We start from the raw sequence: 17,894 nt of genomic DNA, 5'->3' as shown, positions 1-17,894 counted from the left end.
TTAAGGGAACATTGTGGGGCTTTAGAAAAGGTGTATCATTTCAAATGAGTTATTCGTCTCTTTTCTTTAATATTCATATCATTAATTTATATAAGTATATAACAAGTGCTGTATATTAGAGTATACAAATATAACATTATAATGCAATTTATTAAATATCAAATATATTTAGATACTTAAATTTTACATAAAAACTCAATATTTTTACACTTATTTTCTTCTCATTTTAAATCAACACATTTGTGCAGACAGTTCAGGCAGTTCTGGTAAAGCGACACTTGATACTGTCCCATCCCTCTGGCCTGTGTCCTGGGCCCTCCACGGTCACCTGGGTGTGCAGAGTGGGGCCTTTCTCAGCTTTGAGTGCAAATAAGTACCTAGAGAGGGAAAGCATCTCACTTTTACTCACTTTTTCACATAAATGATATTCTACTTGACATGTTTAATTAACAGCCAGTACATTTAAGTTTCCCTGGTATCCTTCTGTCTCTGCGGCCACGGAGTGCGTGGCTGCTCCCACCGTGCCCAGAGTTTCTGCTGTCCACACGCTCCGTGGCCTCCCTGCCTGTGTCCCAGGACTGGCGGACAGTCTCTCTGAGGGGATCTGAAGAGCGGAGCATGGAGGGGCACACGTGGGCATGCACATGCTGCTTCCCTGCCACACCTGAGAGGACCCGTCCCTCCTTGACCCCAGCCTGGTCCCCAGGTCCAAACTTTGGCCCTTCTGAGGAGGAGAGCTGTACTGACTGCCTCATTCCCTTTCCTGTCCCCACTGCCACCCGAGGCTGCTCAGTTTGGACGTCTCCTGCCACTCGTGGTTCCCCTTTGTCACCTGTCTGTCCGTCGTCCTTGCCCGTTGCCCTTACATCATTTCTTAGTGATTTTTTTTTTCTCTCAACCTTTTCATACAAAAAATTCACTGATGTACAAAAATGCAAAAATGTGACAATGATAACATATGAAATCCTGTGACTGAGTCCCCGAGGAGCATGCAGTGGTGCGCATCCACCCGCCCATACAGACTCTGGTGGACACATAAACTAGTGCAAACCAGAGCTACCAAGAAAGGCCGGCGTGCGCTCCACCCCACCAGTCACAGACCAACATCTACCGCAAACATCAGTAACAGAGGTGGCACCTCCCAGGAGCAGCAAGGCAGCTTCTTACTCACAATGAACCAGCACAGATAAACCCAGCAGGAGGAGCACTGGGTACTGAGATTTAGGATAGTCACTCACGAGGATCGTCACAATCCCAATGTAAGGAACAAATCGTCCTATCAGATCCTTTCGACAGCCTGTGATAGGGAAGTTAGGGCCCCCCATTCTATAGATGAGGAAACAGATGCTCCTGGCCACGGCACGTGGCTTCTGTGGCAGAACCAGTACCGGATCTGAGTCTTAGGCATCTATTTGGTGGCTCTAATTCAACCTGCTGACTCAGAGCTGGGGTCGGGTTGTCGCCATGATCTTCACGTTGGGAACTGTCAATGCCCTTGCTCGCCCCACGACATCTTTTTCTCTAGCCAGTGCTGCCCTTGTCTGTAGAGGCCTCAATCATCAACGGCATGATTGTCTCCTTTGGTCAAAAACTTGATGTGTCCACTTTGCTTTTCATGGATATTCAAGACTCGGTGAACTCTAGGAATCTCTCTTCCTTCTTTTCTAAAAACAACAATTTCTCCCATTCGTATGGGATCCTTCAACTCGATTCGTTAGGAAGAGATCTCTTCTAGGAAATGCAGGCTCCCTGCTGCCCCTGAGCACCACTGCACTTGGACTTTCACTTCCAGTTAAGACCGCTCACCCCTTCCAGATCATTAGTGCTGAGGAGGCAGCTGTTCTAAAATTTAGGACTTGGTAATACAGCTCACCCGCCGCTTGTTCATCCGCCGCACATCGTCCAAGGAATCTAGGGACAGCATGGTGGGGCCGGCGAGGATGACAGCAGCCACAGAGAGGGCGCGATGTGACCAGCGGGTGGAATGGCTGACACCGGGCTGAGCTCGCACTGGACGCTCTTAGTGATTTTTAGTAATTATTTATCTACTTCTTGATAACATAGGAATTTAAATTTTGTGTCATTTGTCAACAATTATATAGGTTTCCATGTGTCTTATTAGAGAACACCCTAATTTCCTTGAAGTATTCTGATGGTATTTTTATTGGAATAGTAATGAATTTTTAGATAAATTTGGGAAAAATTAATATTTAATTGAATTGTCAAGGACCACTTTATTCATACTTTAAAATATCCTTTTTTCCTAACATTTATTACGAGAAATTTCAAACATAAGGAAAAGTAGAAAGAATTTCATCCAGTCCGTATACCTACCAACTAGACCCTACTGTTTACATGAATTACACCTGCCAGCTAATCGCCTCTCCCCACCCATTTCCACCCGTCAATGTGTCCTACTTTTTTTTTCATTTCACAAGTTGCAGGTAGTTGTACACTCATCCTGACATTTTTCAGCATGGAAATCATTAGCGAGTTCAATGTCTGTGCATTCCTGTTTCATTTTTGAGTTAACCTACGTACAGTAAAACGCACAGATCTTAAGTATTCTATCAACAAGGCCCAACAGATGCAAAAACCTCTGCAATCCAAACCCCTACCAGGCACAGAGCATTCCCGACACTCCAGGAAGTGACGCCGGGCGACCTCCCAGTCCACTCCCCTACGCCCCTGCCAACTGCTCTCCTGTCTTTTCTGCGTGGACCAGTTTTGCGTGTCCTGGAACTTGACAGAAATGAGTCCCGCGGCGCACAGCCACGTAAGCCCGGCCCCCTTTGCTGGCCTGTCTCCCGGATGTATCAGGGTTGCTTCCTGTTCCTGAGCGGCCTTCCAGCTGGTGCGCCCTGTCCTGCTGCGGGCTCCCGAGTGGACGGCACCTTTTCGCTGCCACGGATAACCTGTGGTGGGTTTCTCATACAGGTGTTTTGTAGACATATATTTTCATTTCTGCTGGGGAAATACCAGACCTCCCCGTGCAGTGGCTGTGGCCTCCGTGCTCCCAAGGCAGGTAGCAGAGCTCTGGGCAGTGCACCCCTCCCCAAGCAGTTGGTCTGGCCAGTCTTTGTAACCTGGGCCGTTCTGGTGTGAGTTATTTATGGAATACTTAAGGTTTGTGCATTGCATTGTAAGTTTTAATTCTTTATATCATACTAACGTCCCCCCAAATAATTTTTATTTGTTGTTTTTAATTTTCAAACAAATTCATTTAAAATTATAAAGTTTCCTCTGAATGCCATTTTGGCAAAAATTTCCCCCACCTCAGTCCCGCCTGAGAGACATAGGCTTTTATTTTCCTGTTTTTGTTGCATTATGATCAGTGAATTTGGGGTGTATTTTACTTTTCGTAATTTGTTAAGATTTTCTTTGTGACCAATTAGATATGTTCAATTTTTGTGAATATGTCCTGTCGTTTCAAATAGTGTTTTCTGGTGGTGGCCACATATATCGCAATTTATATATTAGGTCACATTTGTTAAGTGTGTTATTAAAAATGTCTATACTTTTTGGTCCACACCAGTTACAGATAGCTGAAAATACGTGAAAGTCAACCATGCTCATTCTGGATTTGCCTATTTCTATCAGCTGTCTATTTTTTAAATGTGCGTGCATGTTCTTAATGCCTGTGGGTTTGAGGCTGCACAGCTTTGTTACGTTTTGTTTCAAAGTCCCTAATAATGCTTTTCCTTGAGTTTAGTTCACCACGTAAGGCTATTGCGCAGCAGCTTTCTCTTCATTTGCATTTGCTGCGCCACTTTTCCAGTTCTTGTCCCACTTTCCCCAGCCTCCTCGCGTTCTGCTTTATGTGGGCCTCTTGTAAGTAGCACGTAAGTGCATTTTCTGGAGGTCGGTCAGGAGGTTTTTCGTCTGGATTTGATGCTAACACGTGCAGGCCGTGTTCATTTGACACACACGGTGCGGAGCATTCCTCGCGGGCCCCCCGGTCATCCTGCGCCGCCGAGGGAAGGCAGCTGCTCCCGCTGCCACATGGCCTCCGCTGGGAAGGTCTGTCTGCATCTCGGTGTCGCGGTGGGCGGCAGTCCTCGGGGATGGAGACCTGCGACTGGAATTGTAGGCGTGACCTCCCACGGGAAGCAGAGCCCCCCGCAGAGCTCTAGTCCTTACTCCCCCATGTTTTTCAGCATGTGGTATTATCAGAACTTCAAATTTCGCCAATGTCTTGGGTGTCCAGGAGCAGTTTATAGTAATTTTACATTAGATTTGACCAGTAGTGAAGTTGAACATGTTTTTGTTGGTTTAAGAGCCATTGACTTGCCTGTTCGTGTACAGTTTACCCTCCTTGTTTGAGGATTTCACACCTGCCAATTCTGTTAACTCTCTACCGTTTCTTTGTAGCCCCCAAATCGATACTCGGGGTGTTTTCACGGCACCTTATGGATGTGTGCAGGGCAGTCACCCAAGGCACACGGTCCCAGTGGAGCGGAGGTGTGCCTTCTTGTTGGAGCCCTTCCACTGCAAACAAGTGTCCTTTCTGTGGTCCGTTTACAGTTCATGCTTTTATTGATGATTTTACTGTTGAATGACCCCAGCATGGTGGGAAGTGCAGCCTGGTGTTCCTTAGTGAGAGGGCCGTGACTGCCCCCACAGGACATGTGTGACATGAGCTTCCCGGCAGGCATCTCAGCACAGTTGGCATGAGCTGTGTCAGTAACACAAAAGAGAACCACACGTTACGCAAGGTGATGCACCGATCAGTTGATGAGAATGTCAGGACTACTTGCAGAGAACTGTCTGTTTTTCCAGTAGGAGCAGTGGCTCACTGCTTGCTAATTCAGTGTTCAAAGCGACTTTATAGAAAATAACTACCACAGACAACCAGAATGGCCTGTATTTTGTTCGTATTTCATTAGGACATTTGTCTTTTCCTTACTGATTTGCAGGAGTTTTAAACTATATTCTGGGTATAACTTTTACACAGTCTCACTTCATCTGGAATTGATTTCATGGTGTAAGCTAGGGCTCTGTACCGTGTTTCCACGTCCATGGCCTAGTGCCTGGGCACCATCTAGGAGTAGCCTCATGTATGATCAGGACATTTACTGTGGCCTCTGTCACCTGTGAACATCCTGTGCATGAGAGCTGCCTCCAGGCTCGGTTTCCACCAGCAGCTGTCCCTCGAGCAGTACTATGTATTCTAACAGCATAGCTTTAGAGTGTATTTTGCTATATAACGTGTACAGAAATAGTCTCACCTACTACTATGGATTGAATTTTCTCCACCAGATTCATACTTTGAAGCCTTAATCTCCCACCCCCTCCCCCACCATGGGACTGTCTTAGAAATAGAGCCTTCAAGGAGGTAATTAGATTAAATGAGGTCGGTCTTAAGGGCTGGGCCTGATCTCCCCCTGTCCCTGCTCTCTCTGTCTTTCTCTGCCTTTGGGAGCTGGGAACTGAATAGACCAGCACTTCGATATTGAACTTCTCAGCTCCCAGAACTGTGAAAAATTGTCGAAGTCGCCTATTCCTCGTATTGGGTAGGGCTGTCCAGGCCGCCTGGTGCATCTCCCTGTTACTGTATCATTTTTCTGAGTTCTCTTGACTGTTGTCTTTTACTCTTCCACTGAGTTTTATCAGCTCTACTTTCACTTCTGTTGCACGGAAGCTTGGCTTTTGCGTTTACTTTTTCAGGCGCAGGGTGATAGGGTAGTTTTCTCCCTTTTTAATCCTTACCCAAGGATATTTTTTCCATTGCTTTTGGGGGGGGGGGACGAGAGAGAGAAACATCGACTGGTTGCCTCCTGCACGGGCCGGACCAACCCAGGTACATGCCCGTGACTGGAATCGAACCCGAGACCCTTCAGTCTGAGGCTGGCGCTCTAACCACTGAGCAAGACCGGCCAGGGCTAGTTCTCTCCTTCTGCCGTATCACTGTTAGGTTACTCGACAGTTCCTGTTATTAAGTAACTGGACAGTTCCGGACAGCTTCACATGGTCAGGGTAAGCTGTCCCTCAGGGACCTCGCTGTGTGGCGGTGGCTCTCGCTCGATCCGCGTAGCCTGAGGCACCGGCCCGTCCGCAGCCTTCTTCCTGCTGCCACGATTTTTCTCCCCGTGGACTGTGTTTCAGTGGACTTAGCGCCACCTCTTTTATGATGTCTCTGGAAGTTACCCAAAAGGGAGACAGAATGGGCGACTCAGTCGGCTTAAACCAGAACCACTCCCAAGTTCTGTGTTTTTGTCACTGGAATCTCGGGAGCTGGCCCTGTGCTGGCTCCTCTTGGCCATTTTCTGGTAAAGCGTGCAGCAGTCGGGGTCGTCCGCGGCTGCCCAGGGGGTTGTACCGGGGGCGCTTGTCCTGGGTGCGGTGCCCCAGCGCTGGGACGCCCTCTGTCGGCCCCGGACCTGGGACAGGAGTGGCTGCAGCGGCTCAGCCCCGCCACGCCCAGCGGGGCCCTTGCACGCCCGCACGTGTGTGCCCGGCGGTGTGGCGGACATCGGTGTGTGCTGAGGGAGGGAGGCGACGGGAGCCCTCGAAGGTTAAGGCAGTTTCTACCATCTAAAATGGTTTTCCCTTGCGCCCCCGTGGGGGCGGAGTGAGGAGCATGTGTGGAACAAAGCTTGAAGACAGGCCGATTCCCGCAAGTGCGGGTTCGGGGGCAGGGGCCCTGGGGCTTACCCAGGCCGGGCGTGGGCAGCCTGCGGGCAGCAACGCAAGACTGGGTGCCTCCTGTTCCAGGCATGGGCTTCATTTGATCTGCTCTTCCAGCGAGTGGTTCACCTTCCCCGTCGTGGGCCCTGCGTGCACCGTGGGTAGCCTGGTGGCGCGGAGGGGGGCGGCGGGGCGCAGGCAGCCTGCGCTCCCCGAGGCGTGGGCACGGGACTTCCTGCGCCGGTGCTGTGGCCCTGGGCAGCCTCGAGGCCCACAGGTGTGGCTCGCACAGCGTGCTCCAGCAGACGGCCGCCTGAAGGAAGTGCGCTGTGCTGTGGACAGGTCAAAGTCATGTTAATTCTCAGCTTCTGGAAATCCGCCTGCCTCGGGGCCGAGTCCTGAGCCCTCTTCTGCTTTACTTCCCAAGCTGTGTGGCTCCAAGGCTCCAGCCGTTCCCCACCCATATGTTCATGGTCCGGCGTCGGGCCCAGGTCTGAGGTGTCTCCCTGTCTCCAGGCCCCCAGGTGCAGCTGCTTGGTGGGTGTCCCCAGGCGGTGACGCAGGCACTCTGCACGTCTGAGCAGAGCCTGCCGTCTTCCACCTCATACTCCTTCCATGGCTGTTTTGGGGGAATTTGTCATAAATCTAGTTCAGACTTTATCCTAATTACAGGAAAATAGAACTATTAAAACAACAACAACAACTGCCAACTGACAAGCCGGTAATTAAAAATGACTCAGGAGGAGCCTTGCTGCTGGGGAGGCAGACAGATGGCCGACGCTCAGCGTTTGATGCTAACGACCCTGAACCACCAGCCTGATCACGTTGAGTTGGAAGGAGGAGAGAAGCGAACTTCATCTTTTTCTCTGTGACTTCTTGTTACCATGTTTTATTTTTTGGGAAATGTAACTTTCTTTCAATACCATAAACTTAGTCATTTTCAGGGATGTGATGCAGGCAGCCTTGGGTAAAGTAATTAGAGGACGCACTCTCCTTATGGCCCCGCGGGGACACAGGTGGAGATGCTTGCACTGCAGCAGCAATGACATTAGCACTTGGCCTGCAGTGACACATTTGATGCCCCCACTGAGCCTTCTGGGTTCACCTGAGCCCACATGCCAGCTGTTATGCCCCATTATGCATGGGTGAGAGCTCTTTACACGATGACCTCCGAAGTCACCCAAAGCAATACCCGCCCCCCAAGGTTTACCTGAGAGGGGCCAGCCCCCTAAGCTCCGTGGCAGAGCATAGCATTTACTTCCCCATGGACTGGTCACGTCAGAGCAACTGTTGTTCTGCCTCCGGTGCGTCGTGTGAACCTGGCCTTAGCGATGGCTGAGGTGGACTGGATTTTTATCACATGGATGTTGGTGCTGGGTGTGTTCAGTTGGATCAGGTGGATGCTTTTGCCACATTTAATCTGACGTTGGTATAATTGGATGCTAGGAGTATGTCATCTTGGAAGTAGAGAGAAATCAATATAAAGTATGGTATTTGATTTTCAAGGAAATCATTCAACAAATTTACATTGAGGGCCAACTATGTGCCGGTTCCTGTCCAAGGTGTTGTGGATACAGCAGTGACTGAAACAGACAAAAACTAGCAACGCCTGGTGCTGCTTACATGCTCTTAGGAGGCCTCTTTCAAAAAATGTGATGGTTGATTCTTTGCATGGTTTATTCCTTTTTATTGGTGACATACATTCTATTGTATGAATGTGTGTTCATCTGTGTATATGTTTATCTGTTCACCCGTTGATGGACATTTGGGTTCCTAATGGGGCAGTTATAAGTAAAATGCTATGAACACTTACGTTTAAGTATTTTTGTGAACATGCTTTCATTTCTCTAGAATAAATTCTAGCTGTGGGGTTGCTGGGTGAGATGATAAATGTACATATAGAATATAAGAACTTGCCTAACTCTTCCCCAGACTTACATGGCACCCACAGTGGATGAGGGTTCCGGCTGCTCTGCTTCCCCACCCACACTTGCTGTTGTTGGCCATTTAACATTAGCCACTCTGGTGTCTATTGTGAAGACTCATGGTGGTTAATGTACTTCCCCATCACTAAAATGGGACCATCTTCTCAGGCTACACTTCTGTGAAACGTTTGTTAGGCCTTTTGTCCCGTTTTACTGTGTTGTTTTCTCACTGAGTTTTGGGAGGTCTTTACGTATTCTGTATACAATTCCTTTGTCGGATACATAAAATGTTCTCTCCCAGCCTGTGGTTTGCCTTTGTATTTTCTCAATGCTATCTTTTGCTGAACAGGAAAACTTAACTTTGTTAAGTCTAATTTGTCATTTTTTTCTTGTATGCATCATGTCTAAAATCTTTGCCTTTGTCTGCCTCAGTACTGTAAAGATGCCCTGTGCTTCCTCCGTGTTATAATTTTAGTGTTTATGTGTCGGTCTGTGATCCGTCTCAGAAGCAGTGTTTGTGTACAGTGTGAGCTGTGGATTTAAGTTCATTTTGTTCCACACAAATGTCCAGTTGTTCAAGCACCAGTTTTGAGTGGATGGCCCTGCCCTCCCGGAGTGCCCGAGTGCCTGTGCTGAAAACCAGTTGACGCGTGAGGGTCTGCTCTGGGGCGCTCCCCACGTCTGCTTCTCTGTTCCTACAGAGTCCGGGCAACTGCACCGTCCCCGTGGCGCTGCAGCCGGGGGGGCAGATCCCCGCCGTCCGTGGCGCTGCAGCCGGGGGGGGCAGATCCCCGCCGTCCGTGGGCGCTGCAGCCGGGGGGGCAGATCCCCGCCGTCCGTGGGCGCTGCAGCCGGGGGGCCAGATCCCCGCCGTCCGTGGGCGCTGCAGCCGGGGGGCCAGATCCCCGCCGTCCGTGGGCGCTGCAGCCGGGGGGCCAGATCCCCGCCGTCCGTGGGCGCTGCAGCCGGGGGGGCAGATCCCCGCCGTCCGTGGCGCTGCAGCCGGGGGGGCAGATCCCCGCCGTCCGTGGCGCTGCAGCCGGGGGGGCAGATCCCCGCCGTCCGTGGGCGCTGCAGCCGGGGGGGCAGATCCCCGCCGTCCGTGGGCGCTGCAGCCGGGGGGGCAGATCCCCGCCGTCCGTGGGCGCTGCAGCCGGGGGGCCAGATCCCCGCCGTCCGTGGCGCTGCAGCCGGGGGGGCAGATCCCCGCCGTCCGTGGCGCTGCAGCCGGGGGGGCAGATCCCCGCCGTCCGTGGCGCTGCAGCCGGGGGGGCAGATCCCCGCCGTCCGTGGGCGCTGCAGCCGGGGGGCAGATCCCCGCCGTCCGTGGCGCTGCAGCCGGGGGGCAGATCCCCGCCGTCCGTGGCGCTGCAGCCGGGGGGCAGATCCCCGCCGTCCGTGGGCGCTGCAGCCGGGGGGCCAGATCCCCGCCGTCCGTGGGCGCTGCAGCCGGGGGGCCAGATCCCCGCCGTCCGTGGCGCTGCAGCCGGGGGGGCAGATCCCCGCCGTCCGTGGCGCTGCAGCCGGGGGGGCAGATCCCCGCCGTCCGTGGGCGCTTGCGTGGTGGTTTTAGCTCTTCTGCTACCTTTGCACTTGCAGATAAATTTAGAATCATTTCGTCAGTTTCTACAAAACTGGGATGTTTTTCAACTTTTGACTTTGAAATGACTTCAGACCTATAGAAAAGTTACAAAAATAGTAATAAGTGGCCCCATATGCTCTTCACCCCGGTTTACCAGTTCTTATCATTTTCCCGTCTTTGACTTACCATTTCCTCGGCATGTTTGTACTGATTTTTTCTGAACCATTTGAGAGTACGTTGCATTCATTACACTCCTCCGCCCCGTAGTGCTCGGGTGTGTGTTCCTAAGATTGGTGCCGTCTCCTAACAGAACTGCGGCCTCAGATTCAGGGTGCATGTCTTGGGACTGCCATTGGTGCTCTGGTTTCTTTAATCGACCTGGTCGTGGTGCCTCGATCCCTCTCCCGTGGCACCGGGCCCTCACCGGGCTGCTCTAGACTCAGCTCGGCCGTCTGTTTGCAGAGATTGGTTTTTCCTGTTGAAGCCACTGTGTTCCTGGTCCATCGCCCAGCTTATAATGTCTATTTTGCTGAGTTCAGTCTGCTGCTGTTTGGTGGAGCACATTGCCTGTTGGGTCGGGGGCATGCTGGTCTGTAATGTTCTTAGGGCGTGCTTGTCAGGTATTTCTGTCGAGGTTGTGAATGGGAAGGCATCCCTTACGCCTTCGTTTTCAGAAGGAGTTTGTGTAAAACTGCTGATGCTTCCTCCTTAAATGTGTCACAGAATTCATCAGTTTCTGTTTGGAGCTAGAGTTTTAATTGTGGGTTTTTTATTACAACTTCAAGTAAGAGATACAGGGCTTTTTGGAGGTTTTATTTCTATTAGCACTAATTTTGACGTGTGTGTTTTTCAAGGATTTGCCATTTTTTTTCTAAGTTGTTGGATCTATGTTCATATATTTGTTCATAATATTTATTATCTTTTACTATTTGTTACAGTCTTTGGTGGTGCCCCTTGCGCATTCCCGGCGTTGGTAATATGTGTTTTCTCTTTTCCTTAATCGGTTTTTCCAGGTGTTAGCAATTTTGTTAACTTTTTAAAGAACCAACTTTTGGCTTTATTGATCTTTCTATTCTCTATTTTATTGATTTCTGCTCTCATCATTAATATTTTCTTATAACTCTTATAATTACTTCAGGTTTAATTTGACATTCTTTGTCTAATTTCTTAAGGTGTAAAACCTTATCTAACTTAAGTACTTACAGCTATTAGGTATTTACAGTATAAATTTATCTCTAATTTCTGTTTTAGCTGCATGCTATCCTGTTTTTATTTTTTATAATTTATATTTTCACATTCCATTTAAAATTCTATTGAATTTTCTTTGTATTTTCTTTTTTGAGCCCAAAGGTTATCTAGAAGTATGCTATTTAATTTCCAGATATTTGAAGTTTCTAAATATATTTTGTTATTGATTTCTGATTTACTTCTGTGTGATCAGAGATTATGGTTCTTTTAGACTTACTGTGGGCTGTTGTGTGGTGAGCCCTGCGACGGATGCTGCTTGTGGCCAGCACCGTTTTATGGAGGTCCAGTAGCTCAGGGGCGTCACTGTTTCCACTGTTGTTTCTTCACAATTTTTTTTTTTTTTGCCTAATGCCATTAACTGCTGAGAGACAGGTATTAAGATTTCCAACTATAATCGTGGATTTTCCCGGGCGGCCCTGCGCTCCGTCAGCCCTGGCTCGTGTGCTGCTGATTCTGGCTGCGTTCGCGCCGTCTTTGTGCCGATGGGCCCTCCACCTGGAAGGCGCTTTGGCTGAGCCTGGAGTCCCAGGCCCGCGGCCCTTCTCTCCGCCGGTGCGCTGGGGCTGTCACTCGGTCCGTGTCGCACTGTTTCTGACACGGGCCCCTTCGGTTCCTGCGAGGCTTCCAGGGACTTGGCTGCGGCACCCTGGGTGCGACCTCCTTTGTATTCACCTTCCTTGCTTTTCGCTGACGTTCCTTGGTCAGTGTGTAACTGGTTTTTAATCAGGTTTGGAGAAACATCTGACCATTGTTTCTCCACACTGTTTTCCCTGCTTCCTTGCGTCTCTCCTCTCCTCCTGGGGCTCGATTGCGCGTAAGTTAGACTCCTGTGCTCTCCCACAGCTCACTGAAGCTCTTTATTTTCTGTAAATCTTTTTGTCTCTCTTAGTTTCGTTTTGGAAATTTTCTATTGACCCGCCAGCTTACTTAGATTATTTTTGGCTCCAGAGAGTTTTCTTTGAAAGAGATTTTCTTCAGGGACGGAGAAGATGGAGGGGAGGCAGGCGCAGGCTGCAGTGAGGTCTCCGCAGCTCCGTCTCCACGGCTCACGCGTGCAGATTCCACGCTCGGGAGAGAGCCGGGAGGGTCTGCAAGTCCATCAGGTGAAGTTGGACACAACACGATTCCATTGGGGGCGGTTGAAATGCCTGTGGGTGCAATGACACCTGTTGTTACGCTTATGGGCAGGTTGCAGATTTGCTTGAAAACAAGTGACTTAATTACGGGCCTGAGCACTTGTCCAAAGTGTGTCCTCGAGCCCAGGCCCCTTTTCCTTTCCTCCCAGCAGACGGCAGCCTGATATCCCTGGCCCCTTTCACTGGCTCCTTGGAGCACCTTGAGGACACTTGAACAAGCACTGTGTACTTAGAACGATCCCCGTCAGCTGAAGGCAGGGCCTGTAGGTTCTACAGAGAACAATTTAAGGCTAAGGGGCTTGTGCAAGGGCCAAGAGGGAGGGAGTGCTTTGGGGAGCCTCCTGTCCTGTCCCCCATATTTACACATGAGGTCTGTGCTGTCTACGTAGCATGACAATTTATGTCTGTGGTGTAAGCACACCTCCTGGTGAAAACTCTGTGAGAGCCACACTTTTTGGAGTCCCCTCCATTTCAAAGATTTCTCTCCTGCAGTTTAAAGGTAAAAGAGTTTCTGGGTTATCATCATTTTCATAAAAGCCTCGCTTGCAGACAGCGGAATATATGGGGGGCATGCAAAAATGTCTCTGATGGAGTTTAAGGCTTTGATGAAACATGTGAGCGTTGAGCTTTCTGTGTGTATTAGGACATGGACATGGACATGGACCCCCTCGTAATCCATCCTTCACACCCAGGCCTCCCCTGCGCCCCCTTAAAGATGCTGGATTTTAAACAAGTTAATAGACTTTATATTTTAGAGAGATTTTAGGTTTGCAGAAAAGTTGAACATAAAGTACAAAGTGCTCTCATGTCGCCCCACCTTGTCTGCACATTCCGTTTCCTGTGAGTAACTTCTTGGGTTAGTGTGGTCAGCTCACAATGGATGGACACTGTTATGAACTAAAGTCTGTAGTATACACTCACTAACGCACCCTGAGGATGCAGCCGTTGGTCTTTCACTGGCTTCATAGTTTTGCCTTTTTCAGAATGTTATGTAGTTGGAATGCCTTCTTTCACTTGGCAGTACGCATTTCAGCATCTGCCATGTCATTTTTCTTTGTTGAGTAATATTCCACTCCGGACGGACCACAGGTTAGCAGCCATCACCTACTAAAGGGCATCTCGGATGCTTCCAAGTTTTAGCGATTATGGATTAAGCCGCTATAAAAGTCCCCATGCAGGTTTGTGTGTGGACACGAGCTCTCCATTAATTTGATAAATACCAAGGAGGAAGACGGCTAGATCATAAGATGCTGGATTTAAAAAGAAAATCTCACCGGGGTACTCACACCTCCCGGCGCACTCACGGACTGTGTGTTTTCCCAGAGACGATGACCACGAGGACGGGTTCTGCCAGCCTTACCGGGGCATCGCTTGCGCTCGCTTCATTGGGAACCGCACCATCTACGTGGACTCCTTGCAGATGCAGGGGGAGATCGAGAACCGCATCACAGGTAGGAGCGCAGGCTTTCCACGCGAGACCGTGGGCAGTGTGGCGCTGTCCCTGCGGCACGGGCGCTTGTGTTCTGTCCACTCTTAGCTTGGACGGTGCCCGCTCCCTGCCCATCGCAGTAGAAGCAGGTGCAGCGCCGCCGTGGTTTCCCCTAACACGTTCCTCCCATTTGTATGTTTAAATTAGCTAGTGCGGGTTGTTGAGAATATTCTTCTTCTAACACGCTCAGTTGGGTCTGCCGTGTGGTCGGAGCCCTGTGGTCCTGTCCCCACTGCCTCGCGGGTCTCCCATCCCAGGGCTGCCCCGCCAGGCAGCCGGCCCCGCACGCTCGCTGCACTGGACTTTGCTCCGTCTGGCATGACTCTGCGCCCTTTTGGAGTCGGGGTGGGTTGAAAGGTACCCGGGCCTGGTTTCAGGTGTTTGGGAGAGAGGTTGCAGGCCGCCGGCCATGCGTGGGGACTCGGCAGTGAGCCCAGCCCTGCGGCAGCCCTCGGCTCCCAGGGGACGCCCCAGAGCCGAGAGACATGGAGCAGGTCATTGAGGAACGAAGCTGCTCCTCCATCTCGTTAGGAGTTAGTCCCTGGGTGATTGTTGGCCTTCAACCTTTATGCATTGACAGAAGGTCGTCTTGGGAGAAATCCCTTGAGAAGCGAGAAAATGAATTAAAGGAAAGCTCTGCAAAGCCTCCCGGTCTCTGCTGCAAAGGCACTCGCGTTTCTCCAGACTCTGTGAGAACGCAGGAAAGCCTTGTGACGGAGGCAGCTCTCCCAGCTTAGGTGGGTTCTCTCCGCGGCAGTTTTGACCTCCGCTGCCCAGGAGAATCCCCGCCCACCTCTGATGCTGGGTCCCAGGAGAGCCTGGTGCAGTTTGCCCTGTAAAGGGTGGGCATGAGGCTCGCAGGCAGAAGCCCAGGCAGGTGTCACTGAAATGTCCTTCTACAGTTAGGTCACCCCTGGCCTTGCCTTTTACCCTCAGTCTGTGGCGTCTAGGGTTATGGTCAGGCAGGGCCTGCCTGGCCCACGTTCCGGAGCCCCCCGAGGGCAGTAGTGGGATGTGGAGAACCTGGGAGGCACCATCTTGGTCCAGTTGTGAGAATGGTTTGCAAGCCCTGCTGTCTGTCACTGGAAAAGCTTTTTATACCATTTAAAGCAGAACTTCTCACACCTTTGACCCAACAGGCAGTAAGTAAAAGGTGTACTTTGCATCTTGACTTAGTGCACACACACGTATTTCACAGAATCGGAATGTGTTACAGGAGACACCCGTAATAAAAACAGTGCACTTAGAATTTTCTCTTCAGTTTTATTTTATTAAAGAAAATGTTGGGCCCAGCCGGCGTGGCTCAGTGGTTGAGTATAGTCCCCTGCACCAAGAGGTCACCCGTTCGATTCCTGGTCAGGGGTATGCCCTGGTTTCGGGCTCCATCCCCAGTAGGGAGCATGCGGAAGGCAGCCAGTTGATGTTTCTCCGTCATCGATGTTTCTGGCTCTCTCTCCCTCTCCCTTCCTCTCCATCTAAAAATCAATAAAAACATAAAAAAAAGAAAAAGTTGGTTGCACCCTTAATACGAACCAAGCACCCCAACACCCCCTGTTCTGTTTTACTTATCTTTTAAAATGCTAGCCACAGACTCCAGAATTAATTCTACACTAATTGGCAAACACTGATTCAAGACCCAAGATTGTCCCTCATGTATTTCTTCAGGAATTGTTTAAAGAATTAAGCAACTTGGATCTCTAGTCAGACTAATTTTATAACAGCTTTTAGATAAAAGTTTAGAATGAAGATTCTGTACATTCGTGGATTTCTGAGAAAATAAATGTGAAGGTGCTGGAGACCGCGGCGTAGAGACCGCGTCGGTGTGCCGTTGCCTGGAGCGTGCCCGTCAGCACTGGCTCCCAGGACTCCGGGCCTCCCACGAATGGGCCGCAGGAAGCCCTGGGGGCGCGTGCAGGGCTGGACAGCGGGAGGACAGGAGGTGCGCTGCACCCGCGGCACCCAGAACCCGCTCTCAGAAGTAAGCCCCACTTGACGTGCCTGAGGGGAGGGGAGGAGGAAATCGACTGGGGGTCGGCCGTGACCCCAGAAGTGCCAGGCGTGGCTCTCAGTCTCCTGCCCGAGAGCCAGGGCCGGCACCCTCAGCAGCCCTGCAGGCGGTCGCCAGCGCCACAGCACGGGATGGAACTGATTCACGCCCCGGTGTTTGGCCAGCCTCTGGTCCTCAACTTCACTAGGAGCCAGGAGTGACCATGGGGGCGAAGGATGGTGTGACCCACTGGCCACAGGGGGCCTGGCCGAGGCGCCGGGGACAGCACCGGGACACAGCTGGCACCACGGCCTGTGGGCCGCTCTTCTCGCCTGTTTACCGCTTCCGTGTGGGCTTTCCCTCCTGTGGGGTCTCAACAAGTCACTCTCAGATAGAGACACAGGCCCAGGAAGGGCCGAGGGACCACCTCCCACGGTCAGCAGCGGGCCCTGGCGGGACTGGCTCCTGGGATGTCGGGCCAGCAGCCCCGCCTGCTGACATAAGGGGCACTACAAGTGGGTGGAGCTGGGGCGCCCCAGGGACTAAATTCCAACGGCGCTGCAGGGTGCGTAGGGGAAGCGCCTCTTTCTTTAGCTGTCCAAGATCAAATCCTCCTAAGCAGGTCCTTCCCAGGTCAGAGTGGCTGGGCCTTCTGGCCGAGCCCCACTGCGGCAGCCTTCCCCCCGCCCCTTCGTTTCTCCATACCCGGTGTCAGGCTCTTCCTCTGGGCGGTTCATTCCCAACACACTCCATCTGGGGGCAGCTTGCCCCTAAAAAGCAAGACTGCACACCTGGCTCAGCCCTCCTGCTAGGGCTGCTTCTCCGCTTCTCCTTTACCACCCCCCCCCATGCAAGCCCCCCTTTCCCCACCTCCCAGTTCCTCAGCTCTCTACCCGGCACCCACCGCCCTCGGCACCCCTTTCCTCTGCCACTCCCTGTCCTCTGAGTCCTGCCAGTGCATGGCCCGGGCTGGCTCTCCGTGTGTTTGGCACACTCGCCTCCCTCCTCTGTCCTGGCTGCGGCCTCCGCAGGCTGCTGCGACCTGCCTGCAGGCCCCGGGGCGTCGAGAGCGAGGCCTCATCCTTGTGCCTCTTCACCAGTCTCCCGGTGGGAGCCGCCCAGCCCACGGCTTCTCCGGCTGCCCTGTGCTCGCAGAGCCCCAGGTTCCTGTCGGGGCCGGAGGAAGTGCCTTTGGGTCTGAAAGGGGGCCCTCCCGCCAGGCGAGGAGCATCTAGCAGGTGGTACCACGGGCCCAGTTTTCCTTCGCCTTGTTCCACCTTGATGTTTGTAAGCGAAGCCTAGGACCTTCTACGTCTGGGTCCAGTCAGGGCCGATGACGGCGGCCTGGGGCCCAGGTCCTGTGAGCGCCGGGGCCGGGAAGATAAGGTGGGGCAGGGGCGGGCGGGCCCTAACCACAGTCTCGCTCCTCCGCAGCGGCCTTCACCATGATCGGCACGTCCACGCACCTGTCGGACCAGTGCTCCCAGTTTGCCATCCCGTCCTTCTGCCACTTCGTGTTCCCGCTGTGCGACGCACGGTCACGGGTGCCCAAGCCGCGCGAGCTGTGCCGCGACGAGTGCGAGGTGCTGGAGAGCGACCTGTGCCGCCAGGAGTACAGCATCGCCCGCTCCAACCCCCTCATCCTCATGCGGCTGCAGCTGCCCAAGTGCGAGGCACTGCCGATGCCCGACAGCCCCGACGCCGCCAACTGCATGCGCATCGGCATCCCCGCGGAGCGGCTGGGCCGCTGTGAGTGCCCGGTCCCCGCCCCGCACACGGGCCCTCAGTCACTGCAGGTCAGGCGCAGGGCCCCTATTCCAGTAGAGCTGCAGGAGGGCTCAGGGCAGAGGGCGGGGCTGCCGGTCACAGCTCTGGCCACACCCGCGGGCCCCCGCTGGGG

General features: G+C 52.2%; 1 protein-coding gene and 1 pseudogene across 2 annotated transcripts in view; one reads left to right on the top strand and one right to left on the bottom strand.

Moving 5' to 3' along the window:
- ROR2 (receptor tyrosine kinase like orphan receptor 2) overlaps positions 1–17,894 on the top strand; it is a 212,908-nt gene that overhangs the window by 187,239 nt on the left and 7,775 nt on the right. Inside the window, exons 5-6 of the mRNA XM_081151342.1 lie at positions 13,842–13,969; positions 17,429–17,743. Of these exons, the coding sequence (XP_081007468.1) occupies positions 13,842–13,969; positions 17,429–17,743 (443 nt within the window). The remainder of the gene's footprint in view (positions 1–13,841; positions 13,970–17,428; positions 17,744–17,894) is intronic.
- On the bottom strand, positions 1,079–1,924 carry LOC308563820 (signal peptidase complex catalytic subunit SEC11A-like; annotated as a pseudogene). The gene is made up of 2 exons: positions 1,606–1,924; positions 1,079–1,276 (listed from the first exon to the last, which is right to left on the bottom strand). The product of its transcript is annotated as a signal peptidase complex catalytic subunit SEC11A-like (transcript).

Source organism: Miniopterus schreibersii (genome assembly GCF_964146895.1).
Source record: "Miniopterus schreibersii genome assembly, chromosome: 11".
In the NCBI taxonomy this organism is placed as follows: Eukaryota; Metazoa; Chordata; class Mammalia; order Chiroptera; family Miniopteridae; genus Miniopterus; species Miniopterus schreibersii.
Note: the sequence above shows the minus strand (reverse complement) of the source record. Positions and strands in the feature narration are given on the sequence as shown.